The sequence below is a fragment of the Canis lupus genome (genome assembly GCF_048164855.1).
Source record: "Canis lupus baileyi chromosome 5 unlocalized genomic scaffold, mCanLup2.hap1 SUPER_5_unloc_1, whole genome shotgun sequence".
NCBI lineage: Eukaryota > Metazoa > Chordata > Mammalia > Carnivora > Canidae > Canis > Canis lupus.
Genome location: NW_027326407.1, coordinates 446,864 through 469,594, shown reverse-complemented (window position 1 = coordinate 469,594; position 22,731 = coordinate 446,864). Strand labels below are relative to the sequence as shown.

The window sequence follows — 22,731 nt, the reverse complement described above, 5'->3', positions numbered from 1 at the left end:
GAATGCAGAGAAAGGGGGATCCTCTTACGATGTTGGTGGGAATGCAACCTGGTGCAGCCACTCTGGAAATCAGTACCAGAGGTTCCTCAAAGAGTTGAAAAAGGAGCTACCTATGTAAAACCCAGCAATTGCACTAGAAGGTATGAATCCCAAAGATCACTTTGGTCAGGATCCAAAGGGGCACCTGCACCCATATGTTTATACCAGTAAATATCCACAATAGCCAAACTAGGAGATCCGATGTTCTTTGAAAGAGGTATGTATAAAGAAGGTGTGATATAAATAAATAATCATATTTATTTATTTATTGGACAGAGAGAGAGAGAGAGAGGGAGGGAGAGAGAGAACAGAATATTACTCAGCCAATAAATAATGAAATCTTGGGACCCCTGGGTGGCTCAGTGGCTGAGAGTAGGCCTTTGGCTCCGGGCATAGGGGAAGGGAAGGAAAAGTAAAACAAGATGAAATCAGAAAGAGACACAAACCATAAGTCACTCAATACTAGAAAACAAACTGTGGGTTGCTGGAGGGGAAGGGATTGGGGGCGATGGGGTAACTGCCTGATGGGGATTAAGGAGGGCACGTGATGGCATGAGCACTGGGTGTTACATAAGACTGATGAATCACTGAACTCTACCTCTGAAACTAATATTACACTATAAGTTAATTAATTTGAATTCAAATAAATAATATAAAATAAAAAGAAATACAAGCAAATCCAAGATAACTTTTGATGTTGTTATATGACACAGTTAAGTTTTTAGAGATTAGGATATCTGCTCTAAGAAAAGAACACTATTAAAAGGAAAGATTACCTAAGAACAAAGATATCTTGCAGAAAAAATTCACGGTGGACAATGAAAAGCGCAGTTGACAATATATGTCAAAGGCATTGTTGTTATTATTTAAGGAATCACGGAAGAGTAAATGTAGTATTTTGGCAAGAATTTCTATTTAGGTTTTTATAAACTACAATTACAGATAAATTAGTTAATTAATGGTTAAAGTGATGTGAAATATTAGTCTTACCCAGTATTCTCTTTTTCCAATTCCTCATTTTTCTTCACTTCTTGATCCAACCTGAACTGCAAAGGCTGTTTTAACTCCATACATTTCTTTAGGTTTTCCTTTTCATCACCACACTTTGGAAACAATTTTTTAAGAACATTAGTTTCAAAAATCAAGAGACTCCTTCTTCTTTTATAAAATGCTATTTCTCATGAATCCATGAGTAATATGTGTTTAGACGGGTTTATAAAATACATATAAAATGTAGGTTATGAACCAAATGTCAATGAAAAGAAATCTCAAAAATAAGGATGTTTGTTAAAACAGCTTCAACTGAGTTTATATTTTCATCATTTTTGTTTCTAGAATTTAAATTGCCAAAATTTACTTGGGAAATACAGAGGTTTTTAATCCACATTAATGAAAAAATCTTTAAGGTGGCTATACTTACATCTGAGTTTCTAGAGATGTCCTAGAAGCAGTTTCACCAATGTCTTAAGATACTCTGGGTTTTGTGAGATCACAGCTTAAGATACAGTCTCTGAAAAATTCCCATACTGTCCCCATTATAATTTTGATGATCATCTGACTTTAGGATGAGATACTCTCCTTCTCTGCAAGCATTTCAAACATTTCTCTGCAAGATTTCAATGTCTTCTTTTCTATTGACCACTTTTCTCTCTAAATAAAATTCAAGGCTTCCCAATATTCTATAAAAACGTTTCCTTACTCTTGCAGCATTTTCGATCATCTTGCTTTTCCCCTTTCACTGGACTCGAACATTCTTTAATGTGTCATCTCAGCCACAGATTCATCTTTTCATCGCGTCTTTTACACTAAAATCTGACTTTCAATCCTGGAATTCCACTAAAAAGTTTTGACAATCATCAAGGATCTGTTTTTACAAGTCCTGATCCTGCTTTACTTCTCAGCAGCAGCTGAAAACAATGCCACATCTTCCCTCTGCTCTTCTAATCCCATTTCATTTCTAAATGACAGCAAACGCTGACATTCAGTCCTTGGACCCTTGCTATTCCTCTTTTTCACATCCTCTCAGAGTTCTCCAAATCCCAAGGCTTCAAAACCAGATGCTCTATTCTATACTTTCAGCCTTGACCCATTTACTGAGGTCATGTGTATGCTTCCATCTTCCTTCTAGTTCCTCATAGACAATATTTTCAACCACACATTCAATACCTGTTACCTGATGTGCATTACCTTTCTAGTTAGCTAATCTGTTATTTTTATATATTTTTTTAATTTATGTATTTGAGAGAAAGAGAGCATGAATGGGGAGAGGAGCAGATACAGAGTGAGAAGCAGACTCCCTGCTGCAGAGGGAGCCTGATGTATACAGGACTCGATTCTGGGACCTTGAGGTGATGACCTGAGCCTAAGGTAGATGTTTAACCCACTGAGCCACACAGGCACCTCACACAGTTAATCTTGTACATTTTATCTTGACTCTTTTTGGGATTACTTTGAGTTATTTTTTAAAGATTTTATTTATTCATTTATTTATTCATGAGAGGTACGGAGGGAGAGGGCGGGGGGGCAGGGAGAGAGAGGCAGAGAGAGAGAGAGAGAGAGAGAGGCAAAGAGACAGGTAGAGAGAGAAGCAGGCTCCATGCAGGGAGCCCCATGGAGGACTCCATCCCAGGACTCCAGGATCATGCCCTGAGCTGAAGGCAGACGCTTAATGAGAGAGACACCCAGGCATCCCGAGTGTATTTTTTTTTAATTTTTTAAAATTTATTTATGATAGTCACACACACACACACACACACACACACAGAGAGAGAGAGGCAGAGACACAGGCAGAGGGAGAAGCAGGCTCCATGCACCGGGAGCCCGACGTGGGATTCGATCCCGGGTCTCCAGGATCGCGCCCTGGGCCAAAGGCAGGTGCCAAACCGCTGTGCCACCCAGGGATCCCAGTGTATTATTTTTTAATCTGGGGGGGGGGCACCTTTACCCTCAGGATGCTGACCATTGTACTTTGTCTTGCTTTTCTTTTATAATGCAAAAGTTCAAAAAAAAATAATGCAAAAGTTCTTCCCAAGGGTTGGATTATGAACGGTTTGCCTTTGTTTCCTTTTGAATACTTTCCTATTCCATAGAGACGTGAACTTACGGAAGTCTTCTTCTAAGTTCTTTTCAGACACATACTTGACTATTTTCTTCAGAGGCTTAAGTCAGCTAGAGCTAACTCTTCTTCCCAATCCATATTTCTTCACCTCAAAATGGTGTCCATGAAATATCTTAACACAGATGTAGTCTCTGTCCTGGGGATTCATGAGGTGAGAACCTTCTAGAGAAATTAGGGCTATGAACTAAGTTGCTGGAAAGCTATTTAAGTTTTTATTTTATAGGGTAAGCTTAAAGTGGCTAATCATTTTATACCATAACCCTAATTCATTTCTATAGGAATATGCAGAATTATCTATGGATATTCTTACAAACTCTGTAATATGTGGTGGCTTCCTAATAGATTCCTGTGTGATATTGTAGGGGGACAACTCATGGCACTCTCAGTCAGAGAGAAGAATCCTTGTCAAGCTAACTGCATGAAAAGTACAGTAAAGCAACTTGAGCAGTTTTATATGAAGTCAGGAAAAAAAGTTTTTTTCGATGTTTCTTTGGCCACAGAAAGGACCAGTCAACAGAATGTGCTAGTTCCCCTGATAGGTATGATTGTTTAATGAAATTTGCATGTACCTAACTTATGTCACTGAAAGAAACTAGTTGTAGGTCCATCTACCTCATAGTTCCAACTTAGAAGTCCCAAAGCAATCTTCTCATCTTAAATCATTGGTAGCCACTCCTACAAAGGACGGTATGAATGGCACGATAATCCTGTACTGCTTATAAATGGTTATATAGTTTTCACTACCTATCAATAAACTGGAGTCCTGGATTGCACATTAATCTTTTCTGAGATTGGACTGTTAAATCTCTGAAAGTATGATTAACTCAAGGTAATAGAAAAACATTCGTTTCTGAACTTGCAATGAATGCTAGGAGCACTAGGTTACTCTCTAAGGCCCTGACTGAGCAGTCATTTCTACTTTTTCACTGGCATCTCTTTTCCTTTACAAAATCCAACAAGGAGAAAACTACATCCCTTTGAGAAAAATGTTTGCATAATTACCTAGTAGTCATTCTGCTTTTTTCTAAGATTCTATTTATTTATTTATGAGACACACACAAACACACTCACACACACACACACACACAGAGGCAGAGACACATGCAGAGGAGGAGCAGGCTCCATGCAGGGAGCCCCATGTGGGACTCAATCCGGGGACTACAGGATCATGCCCTGGGCCCAGGGCAGGCACCAAACCACTGAGCCACCCAGGGATCCCCCTCGTAGTCATTCTTAATGAAGGCAACACACTACCAATTTGTAATTACAAATCACCACAAATTATTAGTAAAGTAATTCATTCTCAAAATCTCAGTGAAGGGTTGAGATTACAAGAGAAAGTCAGCATTCAAGATCAAATTATTACTCAAAGTTTGGGGAATTTTAAACATATTGAAAAATATTAGCAGGGACTCAGACATTCGTATACCAATATTCATAGCAGCATTACCAACAATAGCTAAGAGGTAGAAAAACCCAAATGATCACTGACAGATAAACAAAATGTGATATATATATATATAAAATACTGTTTTGCTTAGGCTATCACAATCCTTTTTATTAAAATCTTACTACAAAAATGATTAATTTATGCATTCAGTCAACTTTATCTATAAAGAGAAATTATACCAAGAGTAGTTAAATAGCAACCATATGAATATAATAAATATTTTTATGAGTGAGAATTTTCATATTATCCAAAATGTTCTTATACACTACTACTAGAGATATAAAAATTCCTTCTCCTTAGGACAGAAATTAAGAGACTGACTTACCGAACTTGAACTTAACAGGTCTTTCTGAAGCTGTTCAATTTGGCCTGCTTGCTCCTTGACTGTAACTTTTAACTCGGCATTTTCAACTTCAAGCCTAAAATGCATATTTTAAAATATTTATTCTCAGACACAAATTTTAAACATACCACATAATTTCTAAACAAACATCTAAAGGTCTTACATAAATTCTTAGAAATTTAAAAAGTAGATTTGGCAATTGTGCCATTTTTCTGGTTGTGTTTTGGGGTTAATGTACAAAATTTAAAGATCGTAAGCAAAAAAGAAAAAAAAAAGGATCGTAAGCAAAAATTATGCATTTCAAAATCCCACAAAGCTGATATTTTTACCCAGCTAAACAACGATGTATTTATCATAATGGATATATTTCTCATACTATACTACTTATCTGCTTTATAAATACTCAAGTTATTTTCTGTGCTGCTTTCACTTGTCCTGTTGCGGGACGCCTGGGTGGCTCAGTGGTTGAGAGCCTCCCTTTGGATCAGGGCACGATTCTGGAGTCCCAGAATTGAGTTCTGCATCAGGCTTCCTGTAGGGAGGCTGCTTCTCCCTCTACCTATGTCTCTGTCTCTCTCTGTGTCTCTCATGAATAAATAAAATCTTAAAATAAATTGCATACTTTTTTATGTCATCTCTGAACTTCTGAATGCACCTTACAACATTTGTTTGTAACTCCTTTGCTTCTTGTCGCTAAAAAAGAAAAGAAATACTTTTAACTACTGACAATCTAGTATAAAACCACCATCATCTGTTTTTGTAAATACAATGTCACTGGACACAGCCACATTTTCCTCTACATACTGATTTAAGGCTTCCCCAGAATTATACTGCTACAATAGAGACCTATGACTTGCAAAGCCCAAAATATTTACAATCCCCTGACAGAAAAGCTTTCTGAGCACTCTTCTAGTATTAAAAAACAACATTCTAACGTTTTTAAATTATATTTTATCAGGTACACATACAAATTTACGTATTGTTCAAAGGCAGAAAGACAGGAAATTACCTTATGGTAAACTTTTCTAGTTTTCTATTCCAAGCACCACATCAATTATAATTTTAAATATTCACATTTACAAATCACCATGGGCATTCCAGTGATTATACAAGTTAACATGCTGCTTTCAGGGACACTCAGATATTTCAAGTAACAGCTTCTGAGGCAGGATCTCTGTAGGAACCAGAATGCCTGGATTTGAATTCCCAGCTCCCCTGGGCATTTGCTGTTTGACCTTGAAAAATTACTTCAAATTCTGTGTCTCAGTTTCTTCATGTGTAAAATGAAGTTAATAATAGTATCTACCTCACTGTGATAGTCGGAAGTTTAAATTAGGGAATATACATAAACTACTTAGAAGAGTATGTGGCACATACCAAATTCTAAGTGTCTGCAATTAGCATTATTATTGTTGTTGTGTTTTACGTTCTAATGATATTTGATATTTTAGGCAGACGGCAGGCCAATGAAAGTGGTCTCTTACACAAGTTATATTGAAATCATTCTTCATACCACTGAAAGCGGTAGCAAATGGGGAGCATAAGGCCCAGGATATAGCCTCAGGACTTCAAAACACTTTCACTACAGGTGCCTCAGTGGCTCAGTCAGTTAGGCATCTGCTGTGGGCTCAGATCATGATTTTGGGGTCCTGGGATTGAGACCCCAACATCAGGGTTCCTGCTCAGCAGGGAGTCTGCTTCTTCCTTTCTCTCTGCCCCTCCCCCTGCTTGTGCACTCATGTTCTCTCTCTCTCTCTCTCCCTCTCCCTCTCTCTCTCTCTCTCTCAAGTAAAATATTAAAAAAAGGGACGCCTGGGTGTCTCAGCGGTTATGTATCACTTGAACTGGGACTTGGCTCAGGCTTGATCCTGGAGTCCTGGGATCAAGTCCCACATCAGGCTTCCTGCATGGAGCCTGCTTCTCTCTCTGCCCGTGTCTCTGCCTCTCTTTCTGTCTCTTATGAGTAAATAAACAAAAGTTAATTTTTTTTAAATCTTCAAGAAAAAACTTTCAAAAATTCCACTAGCCAATGGTACTTTCCTCCACTTATAATAATTTTAATTTACCTCCTCTCTATACTACTCAGTGAACAATGCTCATGGACTACAGTGCAAACAGTAACTCCTACACTGAGTGATACATAACTTACATGACCATCAGAGGCAAGGTAAAGCCACTGACGTGGAAATAATGGACTCTTGCTAAACCAATGTTCCCAAATCATTTTATGTTCATATTGTTCATCTTAGCAACTGTTTATGTTAGAGGGCTTTAGCAAGTACTCTGATGAGTAGAGATTAAGGCTCCGTGGTGTGGCATATCAGAAAAGCTGCCCTCAGGGGCACCCGCTGGCTCAGTTAAAAGAACATCCAACGGTTAACTTTCAGTTCCTGTTCAAGCCCCACAATAGATGTAATGATTATATAAAATAAATAAACTTAAAAAAAAACCTGTCCTCAGAGCTTTATAGTTGGTAAAGTGCTGGAACTCTGTAAATCTCAGTTCTGGTTGCATAATGAAGGCAGGCATATTTAGACTGTTTTGCCATAATCAGAAAAAAACAGCATCTGATTGAATACTTTGTCCGATCGGATTAAATGCTTTCAGTTTTACACTTAACTGCTTAAAATACATTTAGAATACAGCTTTGTTATGTCAATGTGTTTCAATCAGAAATTACTGCTATGGTATAAAGTACTTAATTTTATCCTAAAAACTGTTAAGATATTCTCAAATTTAGGCAAGGACAGGTACCATACACATAAAATATTTTCCCTCTTAGATACATTTGTACATAAGAAGACAGAATTATCGCTCATGAAAAAAAATAAAAACAATGTAAAATAAAGGACTAAACTGGTCTGCACAGACTAGATAATACATGTAAAATAAAGGACTAAACTGGTCTGCACAGACTAGATAATACGGGTGAAGAAAGTAAGTTCAGGGGGAGTTACAATAATCAGAGAAAGCCTCATGGAGAATGAGAGACAATGAGCCAGGACTCAATAGTGTAGGATTAGGCAAGAGGAAGGGAAACTAAAAAGACAGAAAGGGTAGAATGAGTAAATAAAAAAGGGTGAGAGATGGTAAAATCACCCCAATTAACTTAAAGGATAAAATCTGATGGCAGAGAAATACAGATGTCCACACAACTAAACCAATGTTCACAGCAGCATTATTAATGGCCACAAAGTGGAAATAACCCAAAGGTGCATTAAATGATGAATGAACAAGGGCGTTAGCCCACAATGGAGGACTGTCTGACCAGAAAAAGAAATGAAGCACTGACAGATGCTAGAACACAGGCGAACCCTGAAAACAGGAAGTGAAAGAAGCGAGTCGCAAAGGACCACACATGGTGTGACTCCCTTTATAGGAAACATTCACAATAGGCAACTCTATGGAGACAAGAAGTAGACTTCTGGTTGCCCGAGGTCAAGGGCAACAGCTAAGGGTTTTTTTTCAGGGTGACGAAAATGTTCTGATGGCAGTGATAGTTGCAAAACCCTATAAATATACTCAGCGACAACAACACATGTTAAATGGGTCAACTGTATGGTAGGTGTATTTATAGCTCAATAAAGCTTTTAAAAAGAGTCAATGGCAGGACCTAGATAATTTTCTTAATTCTCTCTTTTGGCTTTATATACATCATCTGAATATTTCCATGCATTTTAATATATAAATATTAAAAATATAAATATTTTATAATATTTATAAATAAATATATTAAAAATAAATATATAAAAGGAAAAGAAAATGAAGGAAATGCCTCAGTTCCACTAGTCGTAACCTTTCTTTACAAGTTTTCCTGAAATCAGTACAGAGTCTATATCCATCAATAAAAGTGAAGATGAGAAGTAAGACGATTTTCTGAAACATTCTGTTAAACCTTATCTTCTGATTTCATCTAGCTCGCCTCATCATGGTAATAGAGATCTCAGTAGAAAACATTGTTTTTAGGGCACCTGGGTGGCTCAGTTGGTTTAGGCGTCCAACTCATGATTTCAGCTCAGGTCATGATCTCATTGGTGGTGGGTTTAAGCTGGCATGGGGCTCTGTACTCAGCAGGGAATCTCCTGGAGATTCTTTCTCTCTCCCTGTGCCCCTCCCCCTACTCATGAGTGTGCATGGACATGCATTCTTTCTCTCTCTCTCAAATAAATAAATAAATAAATCGTTAAAAAAAATCGTATAGCAGGAGAAAAAAGTCCCTCAATTTCTGTGAATGGGTAAATGCTATAAGGAAAAACATAGAACACAGAGAGAGCAGAATGAAAAGTCAGAATTTAATAAATAAGTGCATGGTGAAGACACTAAAATTATGCTAAATTGAAATGAAAATACAAAAGAAAGTGGTCCATGGAAATTAGCATCCTAAAACATTTATATTATTTAACCAGCTACAGAGGAACTGTTGACATGTTATATGTAATACATATGTGACTTTCGATTTGATCCAATGTTTTTAAATCCTGTACCTCATCTTCTAAATTAATACGATAATGTGATAACTCCGGTGAAGCCTGTGACATACATTGCTTTTTTAGGGCATCAGCCAGTTCTTGTTGAAGTTCTCTCATAACTACCTAATAAGACCTTCTGTTACTGATTTTAGAAATCATCCTATTATTATGTTAATAATATAATTCTAACGTATGTACTTTATCACCACATACATCAACTCACCTTTTATTCCTAGAATGTACACACTGCTAAGTGAATTCAGTTAAAGACACAAAAAGTGTTATCCCTCCTGCCTAGTCAGTATTATGTTACACAGATAATTATTTCAGCCCCACTCTCCATTCCTTGTTGATGAATTTGCAAAGCTTCCCAGCCTGCTGAAGTCTCAAAAAGAAATGGGTATTGTATAGGTGAGACTAGCAGTGGTAAATTCTACATTAATCAAATATTTTCTCTCTTTTTTATTAGAGGCTAAAATTAACTTCTAAGTTCTTCACATACTCAATCCTCTGCTCAAATCCTTCCAATAGGTTACTATCTCAGAACAAATGTGAAGTCATACTAATGGCCCTCAAGCCCCCTACATAACCTGGCTTCTGCCTCCCTCCTGGCCTCAGCTCCTAGAGATCCCTCCCCTGTTCATGCTCACTCCACTCCTGCTATACAAGAATCCTGCCATCCCTCCCTCAGTAGCCTGAAAATGGAGATCCAGTGCCAAATTAATAAATCACAAAGATACAATTCTATTGGAAAATTTTAAGCCCAAATGGTAGTTACCAATGGAGTTTTGAAATGAGCAAATTATTTGAAAAATGCTTAAATTATAAACCGTGGTGGGAAGATGAAATCAAATACAGCTTTGCTAAGTCACCAGTTATCCCAAATTATGATTTAGTGAAAAGTAGATGCCTTCAAAGAGTGAAAAGGTCACAAGAATAAATGATTTGAGACTAAACATTTAAATTTACATAAATAAAAATAAAAGTATGCTAACTGAAAATGCTTAAAAAGCTATCAAAAAAAAGTACTGAGATACAGCACCTACACTTCAGTTCATGTGACAAATCTGGAGTTAGTTGTCAAGGTAATCCACTTATTTGAACCTCAAGGTCAAAACACTCAGGTATGAGCATTTCCACTTATCTGTTCATCATGGTATTAAAACGTGGTGACAAGAATTAAAACTATTTTAGTAGTACTAACAATAAATTATTAATATCAGACTCCTTTCTTTAACAATGTATAACTTAACCTCTTGAAGTTTCTCATAGATGACGTGCATTTTTATTCAAATTAAAGCACCTTTCAGGTCTAATTTTTATTTGCTGGATACAAGTTATGAAGATTCAAAACTGACCCATAATCATTCAGGTCGTGATCTCGGGGTCATGAAGTGGAGCTCTGCACTGGGCATAGAGCCCACTTTGGATTCTCTCTCCCTCTCCATCTGCCCCACTCCCATTTAGGTGCAGGTGCACTATTTCTCTCCAAAAAAAAAAAATAGTACTAATAAGCCATAACCAAACATTACTTTGAACTTTCTAATAGGAAGCTTGAAAAATATTTGTCTTTCTGAATACTTACTTCTCTTTCTTCTTTCTCATCTTCATATCTAAATGCTCTTTCCATTATCTGTTTACATTTATTGATTAACTCCTTATTTCTTTCTCGCAGTTGAAGAGCTCGTTTTTCACCTGCAACTCGAACCATTCTTACAATAACCTGAACCTGGTCTTTGAGATAAATTATAGTCTTTTCTTTACATTCCACTCTGCTGTAGGCATCATCTAGTTGCTCTCGGAGCAACATATTTTCACTTTGTAGTTGAGATAATTTCTCTTCTAAGGATTCATGCTTTCCCATGTATTCATTCACTTTACCTTGTTCGTTTTGAGATTTCTGCTCAATTTCCTTCTTCTGACCCTGTGTTTGTTTTGGGTTTCTTTGTAAATGTTCTAAAGCCAACGTCTTTTCTCTGAGAGCATCTCTTGTATACTGCAGCTCAATTTCTAGGGCATTAAGTTTACTTTCGACTTCAGAAAGTTGCTGAGAAAGCACCTCATTGTTATCTTTTAGGTTAGACATCTCAAAGTTCATTTTGTCCTGTAAATGACACCACTCATCTTTTGCTCTCTGGAAAGCAAGTTCTAGGTCTCTTTTTGATGCCTGACTTTGATCACGATCCTGTATAGCTGTAGCGACTCTAGCTCGGTATGATTGAAGTTTTGCTTCCAGTCTTTCTCTGTTTAGCTTTTCATCCTGCAATTTAGAGTTCAGCATGGTATTCTCAGTTGTCACAACATTCAGCTGCCCACTAGATTGGAATACTGTATTTGTTAATGTTACCTCATTCAGTTTTATGGCGTTTTGAAGACTGTCATTCTTTTCTTTTTCAGTTTCAGTGTCTTCACAATACCTCTTTTCCTGCTTCTGATTCCTTATTGTGTCTATTTCCAGTCTTAGCATGGCAAGTTCATCTTGCAACATGCGGTTTTCATGTAACAGACCTTTTTCTTTTTCATGAGGAGGAGAAACCTAAGTAAAACAAGAGTCTTTTAGCTGGAACTCAATAAAATGACATTATCATGATTTTCTCTGAAATCAAAGAATATCCTATGTTTATACAAGGAATGGGTTGCAGTTAAGTGGATATCCAACTGGAAAAACACAAAGTTGGATCCAAGCTCAAACTTTTATACAAGCATAAATTCCCCAAAGTTCAAAAGTTTAATTGAAAGCAATGAATGCATGAAAGGAAAAAGAAATCATGACAAAATCCTAAGAATCTCAGAATTGGAAAGGTCTTTCTCTGGTTTACAACAAACTCAGAAGGCTTGAAAGAAAAAAACTAATACATCTGACTACACTAAAATTGAGTTTATAGTCTCATGTCTAACACAGTCCACAGGAAAACCCTTAGCTCTGCATATATTTGGACAGATTCAATTTCCTAACCTCACTTTGTCCTGAGAATATTCCATACGTATTCGACTTTTCTAACATTTCTATACTCAGTTATAAGAATTTTATCTACTGATAACTAATAAATCTAGGCATTGTACTACAAACATGTCTGCACACATTAATTATCTCTTTTAGTTATCACAATTCCAGAATGGAGAGGTTAAAAATACTAAGTGAGCTGCAGGACATTCCCCAGGTCTTTGTACCCACTACCACTATTCTGGCACCAAACTGCAGCTACTTCTCTAGTGTGAATCTTAAATACAAAAGAAGCCTTGTATTTCAGGAGTGGCTGGGTGGCTCAGTCAGTTAAGCCTCTGCCTTCGGCTGAGGTCATGGTCCCCGGATCCTGAGAGCAAGTCCCGTGTCAGGCTCCCTGCTCCACAGAAAGCCTGCTTTTCTCTCTCCCTCTGCCTCCACTCCCCCTGCTTGTGCTCTGTCAAATGAATCCATAAAGTCTTTTAAAAAGAAAATAAAAAGCCTTATATTTCAAAATACCAATACTAACTAAGGTAAAATTTATGTAGCTCCTAGAAAAATCATGAGATTATTTGTGGCTGCAACTAATTTTATTTCCTCTTCAGATGTTTAAAATGGCAATAAATGCAGAAGAGGGGAAAATACACTGAGCTATTTTACTAGGAACAAAAGACTTATCAATAAATTATCAGTAAGTATATATTACAGCATATGATTATTTCAAAAGCTCCTTGTAGGGATCCCTGGGTGGCGCAGCGGTTTGGCGCCTGCCTTTGGCCCAGGGCGCGATCCTCGAGACCCGGGATCGAAGCCCACATCGGGCTCCTGGTGCATGGAGCCTGCTTCTCCCTCTGCCTATGTCTCTGCCTCTCTCTCTCTGTGACTATCATAAATAAATTAAAAAATTTAAAAAAAAAGCTCCTTGTAATGAAATCAGATACTACTTGGAGCAAATTGTTACTCATCTCAAAAGTAGGAGACTAACATCTGAAGTAAGGTCTTAAAACGGGCTACACTTTTCCTCCTGTTCATCAGTGGAAGTGTGAAACTAACCCCTCTATGAATATAGAGGTGGTGAAGGAATTGCCAAAAACTAAAACATATGTTGTTAGTAGCAAGAGTTTTGTGCTTATGGAAAGCTCATAAATTCCATACTATTTTCCAAAATAATAAAAACTTCTACTTCAGATAAGGGCATTATGAATGTCACTATTTGACACCTGCAGACAAATGCATTTAAATTAATGAATGGACTACAAACTTCACTCCTCCCTATATAGACCCGTATGTGTATGTATGTACGTATGTATATATGTATATACATACACACACACTCACCCACAAATATATATGTATTCTTTTAAAATCCTCTGTACTTACCATAATGTACAGGGTTGGTTTTTTAGAAATATACACATGCATGGAGAAAAATAATAATTCCAAAAAATAAAATATACATACGTACAAATACATACACACGTACTTCAAAATAACTAAAGAAAATACCTCAGAATTCATTTTAGTATGAGACATTTCTGACTCATTTCGTTTGCAAAGGTGATTGTTTAGAATCCCATCTTGGGTGGGGCGGGGGCAAGGTGAGGGAGGAGTAGGGATCCTCAAGCACCTGGCCCCACCAACTTACCTTGATAACTTTCAAATCATCCTGAACACCTACGAATTCGACCTGAGATTGATTGATGATTGATTTTTATTTACTTTTTTACTGGAGCTCGATTTGCCAACATATAGTATAACACCCAGTGCTCATCCCGTCAAGTGCCCCCCCTCCCCCGGCAAGTGCCCGACCTGAGAATTTTTTTTAAAAGATTTATTTATTTATTTATGATAGAGAAAGAGAGAGAGAGAGGCAGAGACACAGGAGGAGGGAGAAGCAGGCTCCATGCTGGGAGCCCCACGTGGGACTCGATCCCGGGACTCAGCCCTGGTCAGCCCTGGGTCAAAGGCAGGCGCCAAACCGCTGAGCCACCCAGGGATCCCCCCGAACTGAGATTTAAAGAGAGAACAGTCAGAACGCTACAGAGAGAAGGGTTTTCGCTCCTAACAAGGTAGGGAGGCGGAAAAAAATAAAAAAGAATCAAGTGGGGAGGGGCACCGGAGGAGCCGGGCTGAGGCCTGCAGCGGGGAAAGCCTCCCAGGCGGGTAAGCGCAGCCCCGGAGAAGCGGACAAGTGGGAGCTTTAAAATCCGCCCCGGATTCCTCCGGGATGGAAAGGCGCTCAGCTGGGAACTCTGCCAGGACGTGGGGGGTGGGGACCTCCAGTCTCCGGGGTCACTGACAGAGGAAGTGCGCAGGGTCGAGCGCCCCCCACACCGGCCCAGCTCCGTAAAGGGCTGGAGCGCGCTGCGCGGGGCCTCGGGGAGAAGCCGGTGTGTCGGGAGGGGCTCCGGGAGCCAGACTCCAGCAGCGCAGGCCCCGGACCCCAGGGGACACAGCCGGGATCCTGCTCTCCCCGGGACAGGCCGAGGCGGAGAGGGCCCAGGACAGCGAGGACGCTCCTGCCCCTCCTGCCCCGGGAGCATCCAGGCCCCTGTGGACTGGGAGATGGGGGGAGTCACTGCAGGGGGCGCCCTCCAGGGCCAGGGAGACCTGGCCGCCGCCGGTGTGGTTGTCCCTCCTGGTGTCACCCGGTGCCTGGGAGAGGCGTGGCCGCCAGGGGCACGGGCCTCACGGGAGGTCAGGTCGGCTCCCCGTGACCCTGCACCCAGCAGGGGGCGGGGCAGCTCCCCAAGGTACACACACCTGAGAATCGGCACAGCCCGCCCCTCCCCCAGAAGACCAGCTGGAAGGACAGGGGAAGAGCAAGTTCCCCACCCAGCAGCGCTGGAAAGCTCCAGGGGAAGTCGAGGGATCTACAGTATATAGAACTAGAGGGTACCCCTCTTCCCCGCCCCCCACCCATGTTCCAGTACAACTCATTTTTATATCAGACTGTAAGTTTCCAATTTTCTTTCTCTTTTCCCACCTTAACTACAATATTTTGCCACCTCTTCATTTTCAGGTTTCTTCCTTTTTGACTCATATTTTTACAATTACACGTCTTAGATAGATTTTCCACTTCTAGATTCCCTTCAACATACTCAACTTAATTTTGGGAGCTAGACGAGATATGTTTTGTGTGTGTGTGCTTTTTTGTTTTCTCTACCTCATTTTGTTCTACAATGGCACAATACCTTCTAAAACAGGACGAGCATGCACCCAGAACCAAGTGGTATACCGTGCTGGTTCATTCTGTGAGACTCTATTCTCTCTTCGTTCCCATTCTGCCCCCCTTTTTATCTCATTTATGTTTTGGGGAACAATGTTGGGTCTCTCTACAAGTATTTCTGGTTTATAGAAATTTGGGACTCAGTATCTTCTAACATACAGAACTTAATACACCCAGGACCAAGAGGATCACCCCCTAGGACCCCTCAGGTAGACTACATTCTCCCTCCACTACAACTTCATCACCACCACCATGTCCCAGTCCCCCCCAACATTTTATTTTTCTACTTCTTTTTTTCTTTTTCCCCTCTTTACCCTTGCTTTTTTTTTCTCTTTTTTTCTTCCTTGGCATTCTTGGCCTTTTATTTTCTACTACTTTGTTTTAAAATTTGTTTTTCACTTTAGTGGTCATTTTGTGTTATTTTGTTCTTCTCTTCGTTTTCAATTTCATGTCATGGACCTTGTCAGAATCATCGAAGGATAAGAAACCTTGGGTGGCTCAGTGGTTTAGTGCCTGCCTTCAGCTCAAGGCATGATCCTGGAGTCCCAGGATCAAGTGCCACATCAGGCTCCCTGCATGGAGCCTGCTTCTCCCTCTGCCTGTGTCTCTGCCCCTCTCTCAGTGTCTCTCATGAATACATAAATGAAATGTTTAAAAACAATCATCTAAGGTGAAATTGACTTAGATTGTGGTTGATATTCTTGACTCAGCCCGTTCATACAGCCACTCTGCAGTGAGCAAAATGACTAGAAGGAAGATCTCACCACAAAAGAATCAGAAACAGTACTCTCTTCCACAGACTTATAGAATTTGAATTACAATTCGATGTCAGAAAGCCAATTCAAAAGCACAATTATAAAGCTAGTGGTGGCTCTGTAAAAAAGCAGAGAGTATTAAAGAAACTTCATGACTGCAGAATTTTGATCTACTTAGTCCAAAATTAAAAATTAATTAAATGAGATGCAATCCAAACTGAAGGTCCTAACGATGAGGGTTAATGAGTTAGAGGAAAGAGTGAGTGCCACAGAAGACAAGTTGATGGCAAAGAGGAAAGCTTAAGAGAAAACAGAAAAACAATTAAAAGACCATGAGGAAAGGTTAAGGGAAATAATCGAGAGCCTCAGAAGGAAAGAAAAAATATACGCATAATTGGGGTTCCACAGGAGGGCCAGAAAGGATATTTGAACAAATCATACCTGTGAACTTCCCTAATTTTGGGGAGGGAAAAAGGCATTCAGGTCCAGGAGATAGAGAGGTCCCCCACCAAGGGGAAGGGAAAAAAAGCAGAACTCGACATTTAATGGTGAAACAAGCAAATTCCAAAGAAAAAGAAAGTCCTTAAAACAGCAAGAAACAAGAGATTTCTAACTTATATGGGGAGAAATATTAGATTAACAGCAGACCTCTCCACAGAGATCTGGCAGGCCAGAAACAGCTGGCAGGAAATATTCAGGGTTCTACATGACAAGAACATGCAGCCAAGAATACTCTATCCAGTGAGCCTTTGGTTCAGAATAGGATAAAGAGCTTCTAAGATAGGCAGAAGCTGAAAGAATATGTGACCACCAAACCAGTTCTGCAAGTAATATTAATGGGGACCCTGTAAAAGAAAGAGGAAGCCCAAAGAAATAATCCACAAAAGCAGGGACTGAATAGACATTACAATGACAGTAAATTAACATCTTTCAATAGGTACTCTGAATGTGAATGGGCTAAATGATCCCATCAAAAAACGCAGGGTTTCAGACTGGATAAAAAATTCAAGACCCATCTATTTGCTGTCTACAAGAGACTCATTTTAGATATAAGGACACCTACAGCATGAAAATAAAAGGTTGGAGAACCATTTACCATTCACATGGTCTTCAAAAGAAAGCAGGGGTAGCCATCCTTATATCAGATAAATTAAAGTTTATCCCAAAGACTGCAGTTAAGAGATGAAGAGGGACACTATATCATACTTGAAGGGTCTATCCAACAAGAAGATCTAACAATCATGAATATTTATGCTTCTAATGTGGGAGCTTCCAAGTCTATCAATGAATTAATAACCAAAGTAGGGGCATACTTAGATAATAATACACTAGTAGTAGGAGACTTAAACACGGCACATTCTGCAAATGACAGATCTTCTAAGCACAACATCTCCAAAGAAACAAGAGCTTTAAATGATACACTACACCACATGGATTTCACAGATATTTACAGAACTTTACATCCAAAAGCAACTGAATACACAGTCTTCTCATGGAACTTTCTCAGAATAGGCCACCCAATACCAAAACATTGGGACTGTCCCCTGCATATTTTCAGACCACAATGCTTTGAAACTAGAACTCAATCACAAGAAGAAATCTGGAAGAAACGCAAACACAGGGAGGAGAAAGACCATCCTGCTGAAAGATGAATGGGTCAACCAGAAAATTAGAGAAGAAATAAAAAGATTCATGGAAACTAATGAAAATGAAGATACAACCATTCAAAATCCTTGGGATACAGCCAAAGCAATCCTAAGCGGGAAATGCATTGCAATACAAGCATCCCTCAAAAGATTGGAAAAAACCTCAAAGACACAAGCTAACCTTGCACCTAAAGGAATTGGAGAAAGAACAGTAAATAAAACCTACACCAAGCAGAACAGAGAGAGTGAAGATTTGAGCAGAACTCAATGAAATAGAGACCAGAAGAACTGTGGAACAGATCAACAAAACCAGGAGTTGGTTCTTTGAAAGGAAGAATAAGATACGTAAACCATTAGCCAGCCTTTTAAAAAACAAAGGAGAAAAGACTCTAATTAATAAAATCACGAATGAAAAAGGAGAGATCACCACCAATACCAAGGAAAACCTAACCAAAGAGATAAAGGATTTATACCCTAACAACTACAGAACACTTCTGAAAGAAATCCAGGAAGACACAAAGAGATGGAAAAATATTCCATGCTCATGGATTGGAAGAATTAATATTGTCAAAATGTCTATGCTAACCCAGGGCGATTTACATTCAATGCTTTCCTATCCACATACCATGGACTTTCTTCACTTTCTTCAGAAAGCTGGAATAAATAATCTTAAGATTTGTGTGGAATCAGAAAAAACCCCGAACAGCTAGGGGAATATTGAAAAAGAAAACCAGAGCTGGGGACATCACAATGCCGGATTTCAAGTTGTCTTACAAAGCTTTGATCATCAAGACAGTGTGGTACTGGCACAAAACCAGACAAATAGATCAATAGAACAGAAGAGAGAATCCAGAAATGGGCCCTCGAATCCATGGTCAAGTTATATTTGACAAAGCAGCAAAGACTATCCACTGGAAAAAGGACACTCTCTTCAATAAATGGTGCTGGGGGGGATCCCTGGGTGGCGCAGTGGTTTGGCGCCTGCCTTTGGCCCAGGGCATGATCCTAGAGACCCGGGATCGAATCCCACATCAGGCTCCCGGTGCATGGAGCCTGCTTCTCCCTCTGCCTATGTCTTTGCCTCCCTCTCTCTCTCTCTCTGTGACTATCATAAATAAATAAAAAATAATAATAATAAAATAAATAAATAAAATAAATGGTGCTGGGAAAACTGGACAGCCACGTGCAGAAGAATGAGACTAGACCACTCTCTTGCACCACACGCAAAGATAAACTCAAAATGGAGGAAAGATCTAAACGTGAGACAGGAATCCATCAGAATCCTAGAGGAGGGATCCCTGGGTGGCGCAGTGGTTTGGCGCCTGCCTTTGGCCCAGGGCGCGATCCTGGAGACCCAGGATCGAATCCCACGTCGGGCTCCCGGTGCATGGAGCCTGCTTCTCCCTCTGCCTGTGTCTCTGCCTCATTCTCTCTCTCTCTCTCTCTGTGAGTATCACAAATAAATAAAAATTAAAAAAGAAAAAAAAAGAATCCTAGAGGAGAACACAGGCAACAGCCTTTGTAAACTCGGCCACTGCAGCTTCTTGCAAGATAGATCTATGAAGGCAAAGGGAAACAATAGCAAAAATAAACCATTGGGACCTCATCAAGATAAAAATCTTCTGCACAGCAAAAGAAACAGTCAACAAAACTAAAAGATAACCTACAGAATGGGAGAAGTTATTTGCAAATGACCTATCAGGTAAAGGGCTAGTATCCAAGATCTATAAAGAACTTAGTAAACTCAACAGCAAAGAAACAATCCAATCATGAAATGGGCAAAAGACATGAGCAGAAATTTCACCAAAAAAGACATACAAATGGCCAACGAGCACATGAGAAAACACTCCACATCACTTGCCATCAGGGAAATACAAATCAAAACCACAATGAGATACCACGTCACACCAGTGAGAATGGGGAAAATTAACAAGACAGGAAACAACAAATGTTGCAGAGGAGGTGGAGAAAGGGGAACCCTCTTGTACTGTTGGTGGGAATGTGAACTGGTACAGCCACTATGGAAAACTGTGTGGAGGTTCCTCAAAGAGTTAAAAATAGAGCTACCCTATGACCCAGCAATAGCACCACTCGGGATTTACCCCAAAGATAGAGATGCAGTGAAAAACCGCGACACCTGCACCCCAATGTTTATAGCAGCATTTTCCAGAATAGCCAGACGGTGGATGCAGCTTGAGTATCCATCAAATGATGAATGGATATAGAAGATGTGGTCTATATATAAAATGGAATATTACTCAGTCCCTAGAAATGACAAATAACCAGCATTTGCTTCAATGTGCATGGAACTTCAATGTGCATGGAACAAACTAGGGGTGGTGGAAGGGGAGGAGGGCAGGGGGTGGGGGTGAATGGGTGACGGGCACTGAGGGGGGCACTTGACGGGATGAGCACTGGGTGTTATTCTGTATGTTGGTAAATTGAACACCAATAAAAAATAAATTTATTATAAAAAACAAGAAGTAAAGAAGAGCAATATAGTAAAGAAGTTGAAATCAAACAACTTCAACTTAATCTTAGAAGACGAAACTTGGAATTGAAGGGTGTAAAAAATAATTTGAATCAGGTAAATTTTTGGCAGTAATTGTATATTTCCATCAATATTATTTATAGTATCCCTTTGATATAATACATATTGTTAGGCTTCAAATAGATTAAACATTTCATTTTAACCTAATAGCAACCATGATCTTTGTAGCCACAATTACTACCTTATTGGAATTCTTGACCTCTCACATATGCCCTATGTATATATTTTGAATGAAGGGATGGAAGGTAAAATGAGATAAATGTTATATTGATTTATTGATTTATGGAATTGTATTTATTTTTACACAGAGCATGGGCTGGGGGGAAAGGAGTAGAGGGAGAGGGAGGGAAATGAATCTCCAGCAGACTCTGGTTCTGAGTCTCATGATCTGAGTCTCCAGCCTCACCTGGTTCGGAGTCTCGTGATCGTGAGATCATGACCTGAGCCATAAAAAGGTTGGACACTTAACCCACTGAGCCCCCAGGTGTCCCAGTTTTGAATTTTTTAATGTTGAAATATGAGCTAGATTTCCTTGAGATGCTGATGAAGCTAGTTAAATGTTTTACACAGAAATTTTATTTCACAATACTATGTCTACTTGTATTTTTACTCTATGGCACATTTTGCTGTCATTTAATTTAAAATTTGAATTATTCATTGAGGATGAAAAGCCTTGTTATAAAAAAGACCACTCTTGAACATTTTTTTTAAGTTCTCTTAAGCCTTTTGACTTTTTTTTTAATGATAAGATCCAAAATCCTAATGAAAATGTGTCTCTAGGTTATAGAAGAGCAAAATGATGTTCAGAGGCAGCTTTCGCGAGAACAGAATGCCCAGAGTATTACATGATGGAATACTATTTTTTTTTGTATATTTGTTATTGGAGTTCGATTTGCCAACATACAGCATAACACCCAGTGCTCACCTGTCAAATGCCCCCTCAGTGCCCGTCACCCAGTCTCCCCACCCCCCGCCCACCTCCCCTTCCACTATCCCTTGTTCATTTCTCAGAGTTAGGAGTCTCTAATGTGTTGTCACCCTCTCTACTTTTTCCCACTGATTTTCTCTCCTTTCCCCTATAATCCTTTTCAGTATTTTTATAGTCCCCATAGAGTGAAACCATATGATGTTTGTCTGTCTATGATTGACTTACTTCACTCAGCTCTTCTTTACTTCTTAATTGCTCCTTAATATTTATATATAAAATTTCAGCACTTCTTCTTTTTTCTTTTTCTTGTTTTAAGGTCAATCTGCAAATGCATGTGTTCATTTTAAAATTTGTTTTGTTAGCAATAAAACTTTTATTTTATGATCTGGTTCCACATATGTTGGTTCATTATCCAAAGGAAATTTTTCTGTTCTCAATTTTTTTCCCTTTCTAGGGCTCATGTTTTTCAATTTATCACTTCAATATCTTCAAAAAGATATATAGTTTAAAAGAAGCAATGAGAAAGCATTTTGCAACTTAGTAAGTTTTAGTCAGTAATAACTCTGGGAGATGTTGTAAGCAAAGGAATTCTGAAATTATTTAAGAAAGGGTTCAAAATTGTCATTTTTCTCCACAAAGTCATAATTACACTTCAATTAAGACAAATCATTTCATTACTAATTAAAAAGAGAAGTTGCTGTTTATCAACAACTTTATAAATTCACTAGAAATACATTTTTATTTCACAAAACATCACAGGTACCTCTAAAAATGATCTTCAGTGTAAGACAGCATCAGCAGATGTCGTTTACACACCATACACCTGCAGATGACTCTGATCCAGCACTAGACTAGGGAGCCTAAAATCTATTGCCCATGCTTTTTATGTTTCTTATTCTGTAATATTCTCAACCTTGTTGATCATTATGTATTTTATAAATCATTTGAAAACTCCTTTGAAAACATCACAGGATCCATATTAATTAAGTAAAGAATAGAGTAAGATGTGCTTTCAGCATAGACTTTTGAATTAATTTTCTTTATATATGTGAGAAATGTTAAAAAAAACTTAACCATTAATCATTTTTCCATTTTACTTTTTAACCCCTGCATATGTTAAGAATAAACCAATTTTTCTGTCTTGAGAAAAATTGGCCATTTCACACTCTGTTGGGGGGCATATAATATAAAATTTCCTGAGAACAATTTAAAAATGTGGATCAGAGACCTCTACTAAATATTTTTATACATTAACACAA

The 22,731-nt window shown here is 38.8% G+C and overlaps 1 protein-coding gene across 1 annotated transcript in view; it reads right to left on the bottom strand.

Annotated features, from left to right (window-relative positions):
* Nucleotides 1-21,843, bottom strand: part of LOC140629399 (ankyrin repeat domain-containing protein 26-like) — a 40,118-nt gene extending 18,275 nt beyond the window's left edge. The window contains exons 1-6 of the mRNA XM_072818842.1: nt 21,698-21,843; nt 11,767-11,955; nt 11,005-11,679; nt 5,573-5,643; nt 4,933-5,026; nt 1,030-1,142 (exon numbers count right to left, since the gene is read on the bottom strand). Of these exons, the coding sequence (XP_072674943.1) occupies nt 1,030-1,142; nt 4,933-5,026; nt 5,573-5,643; nt 11,005-11,679; nt 11,767-11,955; nt 21,698-21,814 (1,259 nt within the window). The 5' untranslated portion in view covers nt 21,815-21,843. The remainder of the gene's footprint in view (nt 1-1,029; nt 1,143-4,932; nt 5,027-5,572; nt 5,644-11,004; nt 11,680-11,766; nt 11,956-21,697) is intronic.
* Nucleotides 21,844-22,731: the final 888 nt, after the last annotated feature.